Source organism: Maniola hyperantus, chromosome 7, assembly GCF_902806685.2.
Source record: "Maniola hyperantus chromosome 7, iAphHyp1.2, whole genome shotgun sequence".
Lineage (NCBI taxonomy): Eukaryota > Metazoa > Arthropoda > Insecta > Lepidoptera > Nymphalidae > Maniola > Maniola hyperantus.
The window spans coordinates 4,435,956-4,449,570 of record NC_048542.1 but is presented as its reverse complement, the minus strand read 5'-3'; the positions used below and the strand labels follow the sequence as shown (position 1 = coordinate 4,449,570).

At 35.5% G+C, this 13,615-nt stretch overlaps 4 protein-coding genes across 6 annotated transcripts in view; 2 read left to right on the top strand and 2 right to left on the bottom strand.

Annotated features, from left to right (window-relative positions):
- LOC117983475 (putative divalent cation/proton antiporter TMEM165) overlaps positions 1-214 on the bottom strand; it is a 31,150-nt gene extending 30,936 nt beyond the window's left edge. The window contains exon 1 of one of the 2 annotated variants that reach the window (XM_034970041.2): positions 36-214. The gene's annotated coding sequence lies outside the window, so the exon portion shown is untranslated. The remainder of the gene's footprint in view (positions 1-35) is intronic. The other variant, XM_069499482.1, reaches the window with a different exon arrangement.
- Positions 215-403: 189 nt separating this feature from the next.
- On the top strand, positions 404-1,843 carry Mtr3 (exosome complex exonuclease Mtr3). 2 transcript variants are annotated; one of them, XM_034970037.2, is made up of 4 exons: positions 404-664; positions 752-869; positions 974-1,133; positions 1,354-1,843. In XM_034970037.2, exons 1-4 carry the CDS (start codon positions 502-504, stop codon positions 1,834-1,836), a joined length of 924 nt encoding a protein of 307 aa, XP_034825928.1. In that variant the 5' UTR covers positions 404-501; the 3' UTR covers positions 1,837-1,843. The 2 variants fall into 2 exon arrangements, with proteins under 2 accessions (XP_034825928.1, XP_034825927.1); XM_034970036.2 differs by having other exon boundaries at positions 406-673.
- Positions 1,844-2,194: 351 nt separating this feature from the next.
- Sf3b5 (splicing factor 3b subunit 5) lies at positions 2,195-2,829 on the bottom strand. Its single transcript, XM_034970045.2, has 2 exons — positions 2,661-2,829; positions 2,195-2,527 (listed from the first exon to the last, which is right to left on the bottom strand). The coding sequence occupies exon 2, from the start codon at positions 2,521-2,523 to the stop codon at positions 2,266-2,268; it is 258 nt and encodes an 85-aa protein (XP_034825936.1). The 5' UTR covers positions 2,524-2,527; positions 2,661-2,829; the 3' UTR covers positions 2,195-2,265.
- An 853-nt stretch (positions 2,830-3,682) lies between these two features.
- JMJD7 (Jumonji domain containing 7) lies at positions 3,683-12,949 on the top strand. The gene is made up of 12 exons (XM_069499839.1): positions 3,683-3,872; positions 4,911-5,216; positions 5,306-5,422; positions 5,522-5,639; positions 6,076-6,285; positions 6,878-7,059; positions 8,006-8,075; positions 8,178-8,328; positions 10,073-10,228; positions 11,254-11,420; positions 12,043-12,261; positions 12,687-12,949. Exons 1-12 carry the CDS (start codon positions 3,729-3,731, stop codon positions 12,905-12,907), a joined length of 2,061 nt encoding a protein of 686 aa, XP_069355940.1. The 5' UTR covers positions 3,683-3,728; the 3' UTR covers positions 12,908-12,949.
- Positions 12,950-13,615: the final 666 nt, after the last annotated feature.

The following is a 13,615-nucleotide window of genomic DNA, read 5'->3' as shown; positions in this document are numbered from 1 at the left end:
CGAAGGCTAATCGTGCACAATATAACAAAACTCACGTTAGTATAAAGATGCTGCAAAATTGACGTACAATCGAGTAAGAGATTAACCATTTAACATCTCAAATCGATGATTGTTATATTAACTAATATAATCTAACTTATAAATTACATTTTTCGATAATTTTCCAAATTTCTTTATTGATATCACCCAAAAAATGACATTGATTGAAGGGAAGTGCATTGAAGTTTGAACTGTCAATTGTCACACAGAATGCCACTTTGACTCAGACTATGGAAACCACGGACCAGTAGTGTAATGCAGAAATGTGTGAAGGGCTAGAACATAGATTATCTACTATATTACTAGAGAGGCTAGAAGTTACAATAGTTAGAACCCAGAGCCGTAAAACCAGTTTAAAAATAGGCAGAAATGGACATAAGTGATCACAGAACACATTTATTTTACTCCAGGAAGTGATTGTTGATGTTAGAAAAACGTGCCATATTATAAAGAAAACCTAAAATGCCTTTAGATTACAGAAGATTCAATGGCCCTGAAGACAGTGTTTCATATAAACGTTTCACTGCAGACTATTTAAAAAGTTACGATGAGTTATACAGTGAATTGATTGATGCTAATGAACATCGTAAAGATGGGCGCGAAATAGAAGAGTCACGGACCATGTGTATGTTTTGTATGTGTTTTCTGATATTTTGTCAAAATTAATGCTTATAAAATTAATCCTATTGATTTAATAACATTTTTTACATAGATGCTCGTTCAAACATGGTTTCGCAAGCAAAAGGCTCGTCATACATCGAGATGAAGAAAACTAAAGTTGTGTGCTCTGTTTTTGACCCTAGGGAGACTATGCACCAGAATGAGTACAGGTAGTGTATTTTCGCTATTTTCATCATAATAACATGCATAAACTTGGGTTTAATTTTGGTACATGAAAAATAAAAATAAATAAATACCTATATTATACTTTCAGTACACTTGGTCAATTATTCTGTGAAGTGAAGTTTGCACCCTTCTCTTGTCATCACCAAAGACAGCCACATGTTCCAGACTCCGAAGAGAAGGCACTGTCAGTAGCATTAAGGAAAGCTCTGGAACCAACAGTGTGTCGCCATTTGTTTCCTAACTTCCAAGTAAGTCTATTTAACCGAATTTTATTTTTTAACCAAAACAAGAAATCTTAATTTATAACCCTTAATTTTTGAAAGTTGAACATGAGACACCTTTTGATTTGATCCAATATTATGTTTTCATCCTTCATCTAGTAATTCAGATGTTCATAATTAACTTGACTGAATCACTGCACATAAATTCTCTTTTGTTGTAATAATACTTGTTTATAATTTGTTTCAGATAGACATTTTTGTATACATCCTTGAAAATGATGGCTCTTGCTTAGCAGCAGCTATCAATGCAGCTGGCCTGGCACTAGCCAATGCTGCTGTTCCCATGTACGACATCATCACTGCCTGTTCAGTGGCTATAATTGGAGACAACATGTTTGTTGACCCTACTGCGCCTGAGGAACATCTTGCCATAACAAGTCCGGAAACAAACACAAACCATGGACTTATCACTATGTCAATGTTACATGAATTAAAACAAGTAGCAGACTTCCGTCAAATAGGCTCTTTAGATGTTGATTGTGTTCTCAAAGCCACAGATGTTTTAGAACAAGAATGCAAGAAAATTGTTCCTATTATACAAACAATACTTGTAAGGAATGTTGTCAAAGGTGTGGAACAACAAAAGAAGTTAAACGAGGAAACAAAAGTGATGGAAGCTGCTCTAAATGCTAAAATGGAAGAATGGAAGTCGTTATTAAAGGGAGGATGAAATCAAATTTTGTTTTAATTATTCCTCAATTAGTTTTTGAGTAAATTTTAATATGGTAAATGACCCCACTTTATGCACTTACAGCCAGATTTAATCTTAATTAATCAAAAGAAATTGATATTTTCTACTGTGCTTGAAAGCTAGTGATTTAAAAATATGGAGTCCCAATCATAAAAAGACAGAACTCCAGAAATCATGCTATATTTAATAAATATAGAGACTGCACACTATTGTTCTGTGCTCTTGCTAACAATCATTATAAGTAAATAATAATTATTATAATAACTAAAACTTAAAAACAATATTTTATTGTTTGATGATCTTCATTATTCTTAATACTCACAGAATTAAAAAATAATCACATTATATACCTTTTATTACAATAAATCTGTATAGACATTCTTACATTACTGAATGAATAAAACTTGTTTAGTCTTCAGGTTTTTCTGGTGGTGGTCCACAGGGCTGTAACATCCTCTCCATCAAATTAAACTTAACTCTTGCCTTAGATTCATTTTCGACAATCGCAAAATAGCTCAAGAGGTCTGGATGACCCATGTAACTACAACAGGAGTCTCTGTGTTGATTTGTCATCCATTCGTATTTTGTAGTGTCGGCATGACCCGTACCAATATATTTACTTTGTAAATGCTCTAATTGACTGTGTATGTTGTATCTTTCACCCATTTTGCTGTAAAGAGAAGACATTCTAATGAAAATATAATCATCAAATTCCATAAATAAATACCTAGCTCTAACAGAAAAATGTTCATTGCTGCATAATATACTTGGGCTTCAGAAAAATAAGCAATTTAAATAGTTACCTTGCTTGAAGAGACTAATAAAGTCTTACAATCAGATTACTTGCTTGGAATTAATGAAAGTATATAGGTTTTGAATATCACCGATCAGAATAAAAAGGATGAATATTTGGTTTGGCTTTCCCACTTCTTTTTTTTAATTTATTTTACGGCCCTGGATAGCAGTCCTTTAAGGCCTTGGCTTTCCCACGAACCACGCGAACCAAAGAGTATAGAGAATCATTATAAACACAGACCAATATTACGCGAACATCTGTGACGCGAGGACGCGAACGAAGTTAGGCAACGTTAGTTCCGCAGATAGAGTAATAAAGGTAGATACAGAAACGTTTGCTTTCTCGTTTACACTAAAAATAAAGCACAGATAAAGTTACTAATGTGATAAACAGAGACGCAGCTAACCTATTTTTTGTCCCTTATCATGTAACTGGTTTTTTTCAAGAATACATACAAGGCATGCAACTTTAGTTGCGAAACAAACTTTGAGGATTCGTGGCGTAATTGTATTTCTCATGATTTATTTACTTGTTTTCACATAAAAAACGTTTAATACAAATATTGTTGATCGGTTAATATAAATATTGACTACTAAACAATGGTAATAATTATTGTCGTGTTATTCATCGTTACGTCGTGCTATCGCTATCTCATACGCGGTTACACTACTTAAATCTACCTATTATTCTATCTACGGTTAGTTCCCATTTTCGTCACACGCCAAGATAGCCTTGTTGCTTAGTTGTACGAAGAATTCTTTGCTATATTTTTAATCTTAAACATTTCTTCAGGCTGGATCTTGGATTCTAGATTCTAACTTTTTGAAGTTTCTGGAGCCCATCAGGCATTAGGTTGCCATAGAAACTGTCAAGTTTTTGTGTTTGTTTATTATGGTTTATTGATTATTCGGATGATTATTCACTAATTCGTGTGGTTATTCCATAGAGTAACGTAATATGAACTGGAATTTGGATAATAAATCGTTTTTTGTAATCATTATTAGTTAGGTAGTTGATTTAATACGCCGGATGAAGAATAATTATTTTAATTGATGAAATTTTACCAATCTATAAAATGGAAAACAAAGAAAAATTAGGAAATACTAACGAAAATGAGAGCACTTTACGTAAACAAGCTAAGAAAATGGCTAAACAAAGACAGCTGTTTAATAAAAGGCCAACGCATTTATTCATGCATGAAAAATGTCTAACTGAAATTGTAAGCATATTATTTTAATATAATAGGTAAATTAGATAGGTAATTAATTAATGCGTACACCTTGATTTAAAGCCCCGAGGTGACTTTTTGATTCTCCGGGATGCAAAGTACCTAACTCTCTAGTCTCTACAATCTACAAGTAATAATGTATAAGTCTATGCTCTCTATCAAACTAATTTACGACTAAGCGAATGGGCCATGTAAAGGTAACAGACAGACAGACACATTTTCGCATTTATTATATTCATATGAATTGATGTTATTTATTACCCTCACTAGATCATCACAATACTGCACTAGTGCAGTGGTGCACTGAACCAATGTACTCTGTGCACTGAACCCCGCGCGGATGCCGCATGAAGTTGCGTCATAAATAGTTAGTACTTATTAGGCGTGTGGCGTGTCGTACTAGCACGTCGGGTATTTTCAAGTAGATACATATGCCAGTTTCTTAACCGTTAATGTTAACATTAATTACTAACTACCTAAGTAGTTCAGCAATCTGCTATTTTACGTACAATTTCAAATGCTAATAACCTATAGTCAAATAGTTACTTGATGAGACGTCGGGTATTTACCGAGCACCCGGGTGCTTTCGAATAATCTCGAATGGTTAAGGCGCCAGTATTTCCGAATTTGCATCTCTCATATACTTTAGTACCTACTACGACTGACCAGTGTTTTTCAGTGTGCATGTAGGTAGGTGTAACAGAATATTACCTATGTGTATTTACTTAATTGATACAATGTAAGGCATTTGCTTGATCAAGCTACGTGCTTGACGTCAAGCTGCTTGACCGTGTCGGAAGCTCTTAAAATGAGAATGACGTAACCACTAAACAGCAAAATTAAAATATATAAATTATTATTAGCATGACTAAATCCGTGAGTACAGCCGGTGACAGATATTGTATATAATGTTAATCACTCACGTTAGTTTAAACGCTATTAGCATTTTGTTTGATTTTAAATCTAAAATATTTAAATAAGTAAAATAATATTTTTAACCCCTGTAATTTGTCTCAAATATAATTTCAGCCTAAATCCAAAAGCCCAACCCACATTAATTACGCATATTACCACAACAATCAAATAAGCAAAATTGAGAATTTAAATTTGCTTTACAACTTAACGCACTTACATCTTCAATGGAATAAAATAACTAAGATTGAAGGCTTAGAGAATTTGATAAAGTTGAAAAAATTGTATCTTTCAAATAATAAAATAAGCGTAGTTGAAAATTTGGAAGGACTGAAATATTTAGAAGAATTGCATATTGAAAAACAAAATGTTGATGGTGTCGACCCATTGTGTTTTGATCCCCGGACTATGCTTTCTATTGGAGTAAGAGTTTGAAGAATAGTAATTAATTTTAAAGTAGCAATTTAAAACTATGTAACTAGTTACTACTTACTCATTTATACAATTTTCAGATGTCTCTGAGAATTTTAAATGTGTCTCAAAATAGAATTACTGACATGTCTTGGGCCAAGCCTCTTCGTCGACTGGAAGTGTTGATTGCCAAAAGAAACAATTTGAAAAATGTTGAGGTAATTAATATTTCGGAATAGTTACGTAGGTACTGAAGGGAAGTGGGGGCAACTTTATACGTCATTGAATTAACAATAATAATTTACCTATAATTTTAGGCAATAGCCGACGATTTGTGCACTTTAGTTAGTTTGGTGGACGTAAACTTTAAGGAAAACCCAATGACTAAAAAACATCGATATAAAGAAACCATAATAGCAAGATGTGCTCAATTACGTAAGTCTAGTTACTTACGTTTGGTATTTTTCAAATTCGATTAAAAAAAACTAAATGTAATGCAATGACTGTGTTAACTCGATAGCTAAAGCATAGTAAGTAATAAATGCCAAACGAACTTACAGACGTCAAAAAAATTCTGTAAAAACATCGTCTCAGCAACCATGATGGTTATTAAATCTTGGCGATTTATACCTATAATCTGAACAAGGCGAGTTTTACACAACTTTTTTTCCGTCAGATTTTGTTTCATCATCATCATGATCAACCCATTACCATCCCACTACCGAGGATTTGTATGAATTCAGAATGTCAGAAGATTTTGTATATGGCTACATAATAATTTATCTTGTCTCAAGCGTGCTATAATTTATCTTAGGAGTACTAACGCAATCTAGTCTTGTGTGTACTTCATTTGAAATAATTAATATTACAGGAGTATTGGATACAATACCGATTCACAATACATCTAGGATGTTCTTGAGGAATTTTGATAAAGTTGTGAGACTACGACAACTGCATGAGAAAAACAAAATAAGTATGACCAGTCAAGGTGTGGAGGACTTCTTCGAATTGAACATGTTACCTTATCCAAGGGCACTTAGTGCTATGTCTATTTCGGAGGTTTCTAATCAAAAGCCAAAAAGTAAGTAGGTACAATTAAATACAATACAAGTAATTGTTTTGAGTCATCATAATCATTATGAAGCGACATCTACATGCCACGATTTTGCGCCTACTGAATCCAGCAGCTCCCTGTGACTTGTTTGAGGTCGTGTCTCCGCCTAGTGGGACGTCTTCCAACGCTGCACTTTCTGCTACGAGTGATTTATTTTATTTTTTATTTTATATCTTATTAGAACGGCAGTGCCACTTACACTAACTAGATAATTAATAATAAATTTAAATACAAATAAAGGTACAAGAAAAAAGACATAAAATACAAAACGATAAAAAATCAAAGGATTTTGAATATGTACGCTGAGAACATTGAATGACATATTACATCACACATATGTGATGCACCGCACAAGATCGCCACTCTAGTACCTTGAAACTCCAGCGCCCACCATCTATCTACCCCAGTCCCCAACGTGTAATTGTTTTGAGTAATGAATGACGAACAATTTAATATGCCACCACCACCACTGCTAGATTAGAGTTTCTTTATTTTCGTGAATCTACTTTTTCGGTTACTCAAAGTCTAAGTTATCTTAATATAATAAATTATTTTGTAGTTTCAGCAGTAGATTCAACTTATACCTTCATGCCTCGCAGTCTCTGGTATAACAAGAGTTTGCCTTCACCTCGTGAGCATGTAGTACCTCCGATGGAACCTCCACCTATACCTAAAATACCGAATGTAAACGTTGGTCCACCTGTCAAAGGAATACTAAAGAAACCAATGCCTATGAAGTATATTTAAAACTATAATTTATAGCACGACATAAATGATTTTGGAGAAATGATGATGTGTGTATTTACTTAAAATTGTGTACCTACTTGTATTTAGTTAATAAAATTTTGTTCGTTTTTACTTATAATTTTTGTTTTAAACCAGCCATACACGGACAGTTTGAAGCATTCGGGATGGACGGCTTCAAGCTGCGACTGCATGGTGAACTACAGACTTCTACGTACCTACGTACATACACGAACCGCTCAAGCAGTTGCAAGTGCTTCGGGCGGTTGGGCGGTTAAGCAGTCGCCAGGCATACACTGACTGCTCGAGCAGTCGACCGCTCTCGCGCAGTTACCTCCGCCCGCGCTCCTTATTCCACGTCGCGCACGCTTCCCGCCCGCATTGAAATTGCTTGGCAGCTTGAAGCTGCCATCGACCACTTAAGCTAACCGCTCGATGGCAGCTTCAAGCTGTTGACTCCGACTGCAAGAGCAGTCCGTGTATGTTGATCACGGGCTAACCGCTCGAGCAGTTCGTGTCCATACACCTTTGGGCCTTAGTTAGTTAAATAGGTATCTAAAGTTGACCTTTCAAGTTCTATAGGTAGTAAGTATATAATACTTGAATGTATACCTATTGAATTTTTTAACGATTTTGTCATGATTTTGTATAGGTACTTATGTTATTGTTAACATTAACTAGGGAAAGTTCGGAAATCTGCTAGGTACTTTACGCAAAATTCCGCATCCGAGACGGTCAAGCACGTGTTTTGAACAAGCGCCGTCATTTTCTGTGCTAAAAATACACGGTAAAACCATAGATATTTTCTCTCTATTAGTTTAAATCATGTTTAAATACTCTAAGGCTTGGATGAATACACTCATTTCAATGTCAAATGTGGTCAAATATTAAAAGTGAGGTATGTTTTTGTTTACGTTACTATTTAAGTTAATTTTAATTTTTATATGAAAAGGGAAATAATATGACCGATAAAATTTTTCATGCCTGTAGAGTGCTTCGTGAAGAATCATCAGGTATACGTTTCAATAGTTAAATTCATACTTAAATTGTTTTAATTTTCATTGTCAACAAATACAACACATTAGCTTTAATGTAATGTTTTTTTGACTAAATAGCTTTATACCTCGGAGGTGACGTAGCAGAGACGAAGTTAATTGACCCGTTGCAATTTTATAGAGACTATGTGTCCAAAAATATCCCCGTTGTTATACGAGGTGGGTGTGCAGAGTGGCCGGCTGTTCGCAAATGGAATGCGCAATATTTCAGGTACCTATTGTGGCTAATTCCGTTGTACACAATCTCTAAACTAAACTAAAATGGCACGTCTAAATCTATTGCTATCCCGTTCATAATGTTGCTTGCGGAAAAGGATAGCACTTGATTTAGACCTGTTAATTTAGTTTAGTTTAGAGATTGTGTACAAGAGAATCGGCCCCATTATATGTTTAAATAATTCTAAAGCATACCGGCGTGCTGGTACGTCATATTTCCAATAGCATATCTCTATGTACCCTTAAAATATATAGGTGCTACATTTTTAGTTTTTACAAACAAATAGACTGCGACCTGCGTCTAAAGCGGATTACGATTACCGTAAAACTACACAAGTATGGTCCTGATTTGCCAATTTTCAAATTTGTTCTTTAAGCACTAGAGAATGGATTAACATATTTAATACCTATTGATGTTTTTAGATAAAGTAGAACATAGTTAGTTAACACCCCAAGTCAAAATATAGTACGTGTGTTATTTCAAGTATTTAAAAAAAAAAAAAAATTGGACCATTGTTGTATGGCATGTTGCCAACTATGGTTCAAATTATAAATCATACTCGGGACGCATATTGTGACACATTGGACTATAATTGGATGGTTTGTTTGAATGCCTGAAGTTTGGTTTTTAAGAAAAACACAAAATAATGGGATCAAAACAGGTTTTATTGATTAAATTACACGTTACAATAGAATATTTTGTGAAAATTCTTTAAATCTCAAATCAAATGTTTTAAAATTACTTATCAAATCTTATATACACAGGAACATACTTGCCCAGGTTTTGCCAGGTAAGTTATTTTTGAATTGATCTATTTTGCGACCATTTTTATCAAGGTACCTACATTTTCACAATGCATCTCAGATCGAACATCGTAATAGCAAAGCCAAAGTTACACATTTCTATTGCATGCTGGATAAAAGCAGCTTCTTCAGCTTCTGAAAACACACATTGAAGACCTGGCTGCCTAACTTTGTTACCCCGATATGCTTTTAATTTCAAAATTATCGAGTTTCTCGGAATTTTAAATTTTTCACCAGCTTGACGCTGGGTCAGCACTTTGTTGCTTATATATCAATCAGACAAAGTTCCATTTGGCGATCACTGTAGCCCTTATATGCACGCCCTCCAACTTTCCTTCTCATAAACTTGTCTCGTGACATCATTTCTGGAATAAAACATGTTTGTTTTTAATTATGGTCCAAAAAAACGTTAGGACCATATTTGAAACCTAAGTACCAAATTATTTAAAACAACTTAAAAAAATAATAATAGGTGCAATTACAGAGAAAACTATATGTTAAATACATGTTAGCAACATTACCTTTCTAATGAATTCAACTCCGTGTCTTGTTCCTCACTTTAGCCAGTGTTTACGAATAAAAGTTTGCAGAGTACTTATAACACGTCTAAACAGGTTTATCTTGCAGTAAGACGAATAAATTAAATTCACAACGCCATCTCACCAAAAAGCACAAAACTAGTAGACTTATAGGTTAAATCAAGTAAAAACTACGAAGCAATGAACTAGATGTCACTACAAGTCGAAACCAATTCGATTTTGTTTAAAGAGGTAGCTGGACTATAGTTGTGGCCCTGGACTATGGTTGTGTAGTTTTACGGTAACAGAGCGTGGACACTGATGTTCCTTGGAACATGTCGTTACTATATGAAGTGCCGCATCTAGTTGAGTGTAGTCTTACACTACAGATTACTTCATTTATTTTTGTTAATGCAGGAAAACCCTTGCTGATAAGAAAGTTACAGTGGCACTGACTCCAAATGGCCTGGCCGACGGTATCACACACGATGCAAAGGGCACCGAGTACTTTGTTATGCCACAGGAGGTTGAAATGACAATGTCTGAATTCCTGGATACATTAGAGACAAAGAGGTAAGGTAAGTGGCTTCACAAATAATGGTTATCATCACACACATAATATAAACTCTATCTATTCATTTCTTTGTATAAAAGTACTGCAATGCACACTAACCAGCATTGTATTGCAATGGGGTTGTCTCGTCTCATGAAAAAAACCTCTCACCTTGGAGATCCTTATGGAGAACTCTCAGGTATGCAGGTTTCCTCACCATGTTTTCCATCATCATTAAAGGAAAAGAAATTTTTTTTGTGATTAAATATCAATATAACATATTGATATGGAGCGGAAACGTGGACACTGACAGTTGGCCTTCTTGTCCACAAACTAAAAGTCGCTCAGCGCACTATGGAGTGAGCTATGTTGGGTATCACTCTCAGTGATAAAATCTGGAACGAGGAAATTCGCAGAAGAACAACAACGACCGACATAGCTCAAAGGATTAGCGAGCTGAAGTGGCAGTGGGCAGGTCATGTCTGTCGCAGAACCTATGGCCGATGGGGTAGACGTGGTCTGGAGTGGAGACTGCGTACCGGTATGCGCAGTGTGGGACAACCCCCAGCCCGCTGGACCGATGACCTGAAGAAGGTGGTGGAGAGCAGATGGATGAGGAAGGCGGAGGACCGTGTTTGGTGGCGCGCTCTTGGAAAGGCCTATGTCCAGCAGTGGACACAAACAGGCTGATGGATTGGATTGGATAACATATTATAGTTTGTATCTCCAAAATATAAGTAACAAACTTATATTTTCTTCTTCTTGAAATGCCGTCTCCAATCGTAGGTTGGCAATCATTAGCACTATCTGCACTTTGGACACTGCTGCGCGGAAAAGAGATCGGGTACTCTCCCCGTGCCATTGGCGTAAATTCTTTAGCCACAATTTTCTTCTTCAGCCGGGTGGTTTTCTGCTGGTTATTTTCCTCTGAATAATCAGCTATACAAAGACTTATATTTTGGAGATACATAGTTAAGTAAGAAAATAATAGTTAAGGTATCCTCCCAAGGTACAGAACCCGTTTTATTTTGAACTCTTTTTACAGCGAAAACTTAATACCATACATTCAGAGACAGAACTCAAATCTGACGGAGGATTTCAGTGAACTAATGGAAGATGTGGAGTCAGATGTCAGTTTTGCGAGCCAGGCATTCAACAAGAAACCAGATGCTGTCAACTTTTGGATGGGAGATCACAGGGCTGTCACATCTAGTATGTATTTTCTTTTCTAATATCAAGTATTTGACCTTTTTAGGGTTTCGTACCTCAAAAGGTAAAACGGAACCCTTATAGGATCACTTTGTTGTCTTACTGTCTGTCTGTCTATCTGTCTGTTTTTAAATAATCTATACTAAAAATGTATTTATGTACCTATTCATCACCAGCTATCACGATGGGCGATGCATCGCCGGTCCACTACTGAGCTTGGGTCTCCTCTCAGAATCAAATTGGCCATAGTCCAACACCGAATCTGCATATTTCATACACTTTTGAGAATATTTTTATGGAGAACTCTCAAGCATGCAGGTTTCCATGCGATGTTTTCCTTCACCCACATTGTAATAGAATTTTTCAATAACGTTACGTTATCACTTGTTTTAAAGGTGAAGGTAAACTTCGTGAGGAAACCTGCATGCCTGAGAGTTTTCCATAATATTCTCAAAGAGTCTGCCAATCTGCACTTGGCCTGCTTGGCGGACTATGGCTAAAACGTTTCTCATTCTGAGAGGAGACCCTTGGTCTGTAGTGAGCCAGTCATGGGTTGACCATGGTGGTAATGATGACTGCTATTATGTTTAATGTTCAAAAACTATTTTTTAATTTTAACTTTCAGTGCATAAAGATCCCTATGAAAACATTTACTGTGTGATGGATGGCTACAAGGACTTTATACTCATTCCACCAACTGATTTACCCTACGTGCCATACAAGAGGTATCCTCAAGCTGAATTCCAGAGGATACAGGATACATGGGACATTAGACCACTAGAGAATGACATTATTGAAACTAAATGTGATAGTGTAAAAAATAGTTTACCTTGGATCTGTATTGGTAAGTCTTTGTTTACGTCCAAAATTAATAACGAAATAATTAATCAACCTATTATTATTTATTAGACAGCATTTGTGTATGATTTTTGGTAGCCTATCGTCAGATTACGGAATTGGATAAGTTAAAAATGATAAATATTTTTTTTTTTAAAGTTTTAACTGATTTTAATGATTGTTTCACTGACGTACCTACTATGTACTACGTCGCCACGTAAAAAGCCGCTTACATTAGTGGTTGGAAAGTGTGTACTATTGTGTGAACTAAGTTAGACTGGCGAACCAATGCGTGGCAGGATGAACACCCAGGCCGTCGCCCATCACTTCATACCATATACCACCAATCATAGCATGTTCAAGCTGAGTGTCCATTTTATTTGTCGGCATGTGTATGTGTATGTGTATGTGTATTTGTGGCATTTTTTTCAGATCCTCTCAAACCAGACTTAATAAAGTATCCGTTATACAAAAAAGCCCACAAGTTCAAGGTGCGCCTACACAAGGGGGACTGCCTCTACCTCCCTAGTCTATGGTTCCACCATGTCACTCAGAGCCATGGTTGCATAGCCGTCAACTATTGGTACGATATGGAATTCGATATCAAGTATTGTTATTTTAAAATGTTGGAAGCATTGTGTGATAAATATTGATTTTGTTAATAAATATTTTTTTGTTTTAAATAAAATGTTTTATTTCTATTATTTTACATTTATGAGCTAGAGAGCTTTCGCATTTTGTAGTACCCAATAGGTAGGTCATTTCGAACATTATACCTATTTCTTCGACGACGTAGGTAGATAGTATAATGTACCTGGTACCTATATATAGTATTCGACAGGTCGAGATGGTAATCGGGGTATGAGTCGGGGGGGACGCCCCGCACACCCGCACGTCGCCCGCGCTACCCCGCACCGCACAATAGAAAAGGTAAATATTGTTTATACTCATTTTAATTTTTAATTATTATCAACATGTTTTTATATGGGTCCCAGACCTGAAATAAAATATTTTTATTTTATTTAATTTATTATCGCGTACTGTAGGTATAGCGTTAAGGAAATATAGTAGTAAGTTATGTACTTAGTATTAAGAGCGCCACCTCGCCAACAAACTGGCCCACCAGTTTGGCGAGATAGATATGTAGGAAACTTTGTAAAATTATTATGAATAAATAAATTAAAAAAAAAAAAAAGGTATATTTAGGGTCTGTTTCACAATTCCTACAAAAACCGCCAAAATGACATTAGTCAGATGCTAAGATTTGTAAAATGATATGGTCAGTAAGTTTATTTGACAGTTGTGAAACAGGCCTTCAGGATTCTAATAATTTAGTACCTGCGGTACTTGAAACTGGTAAT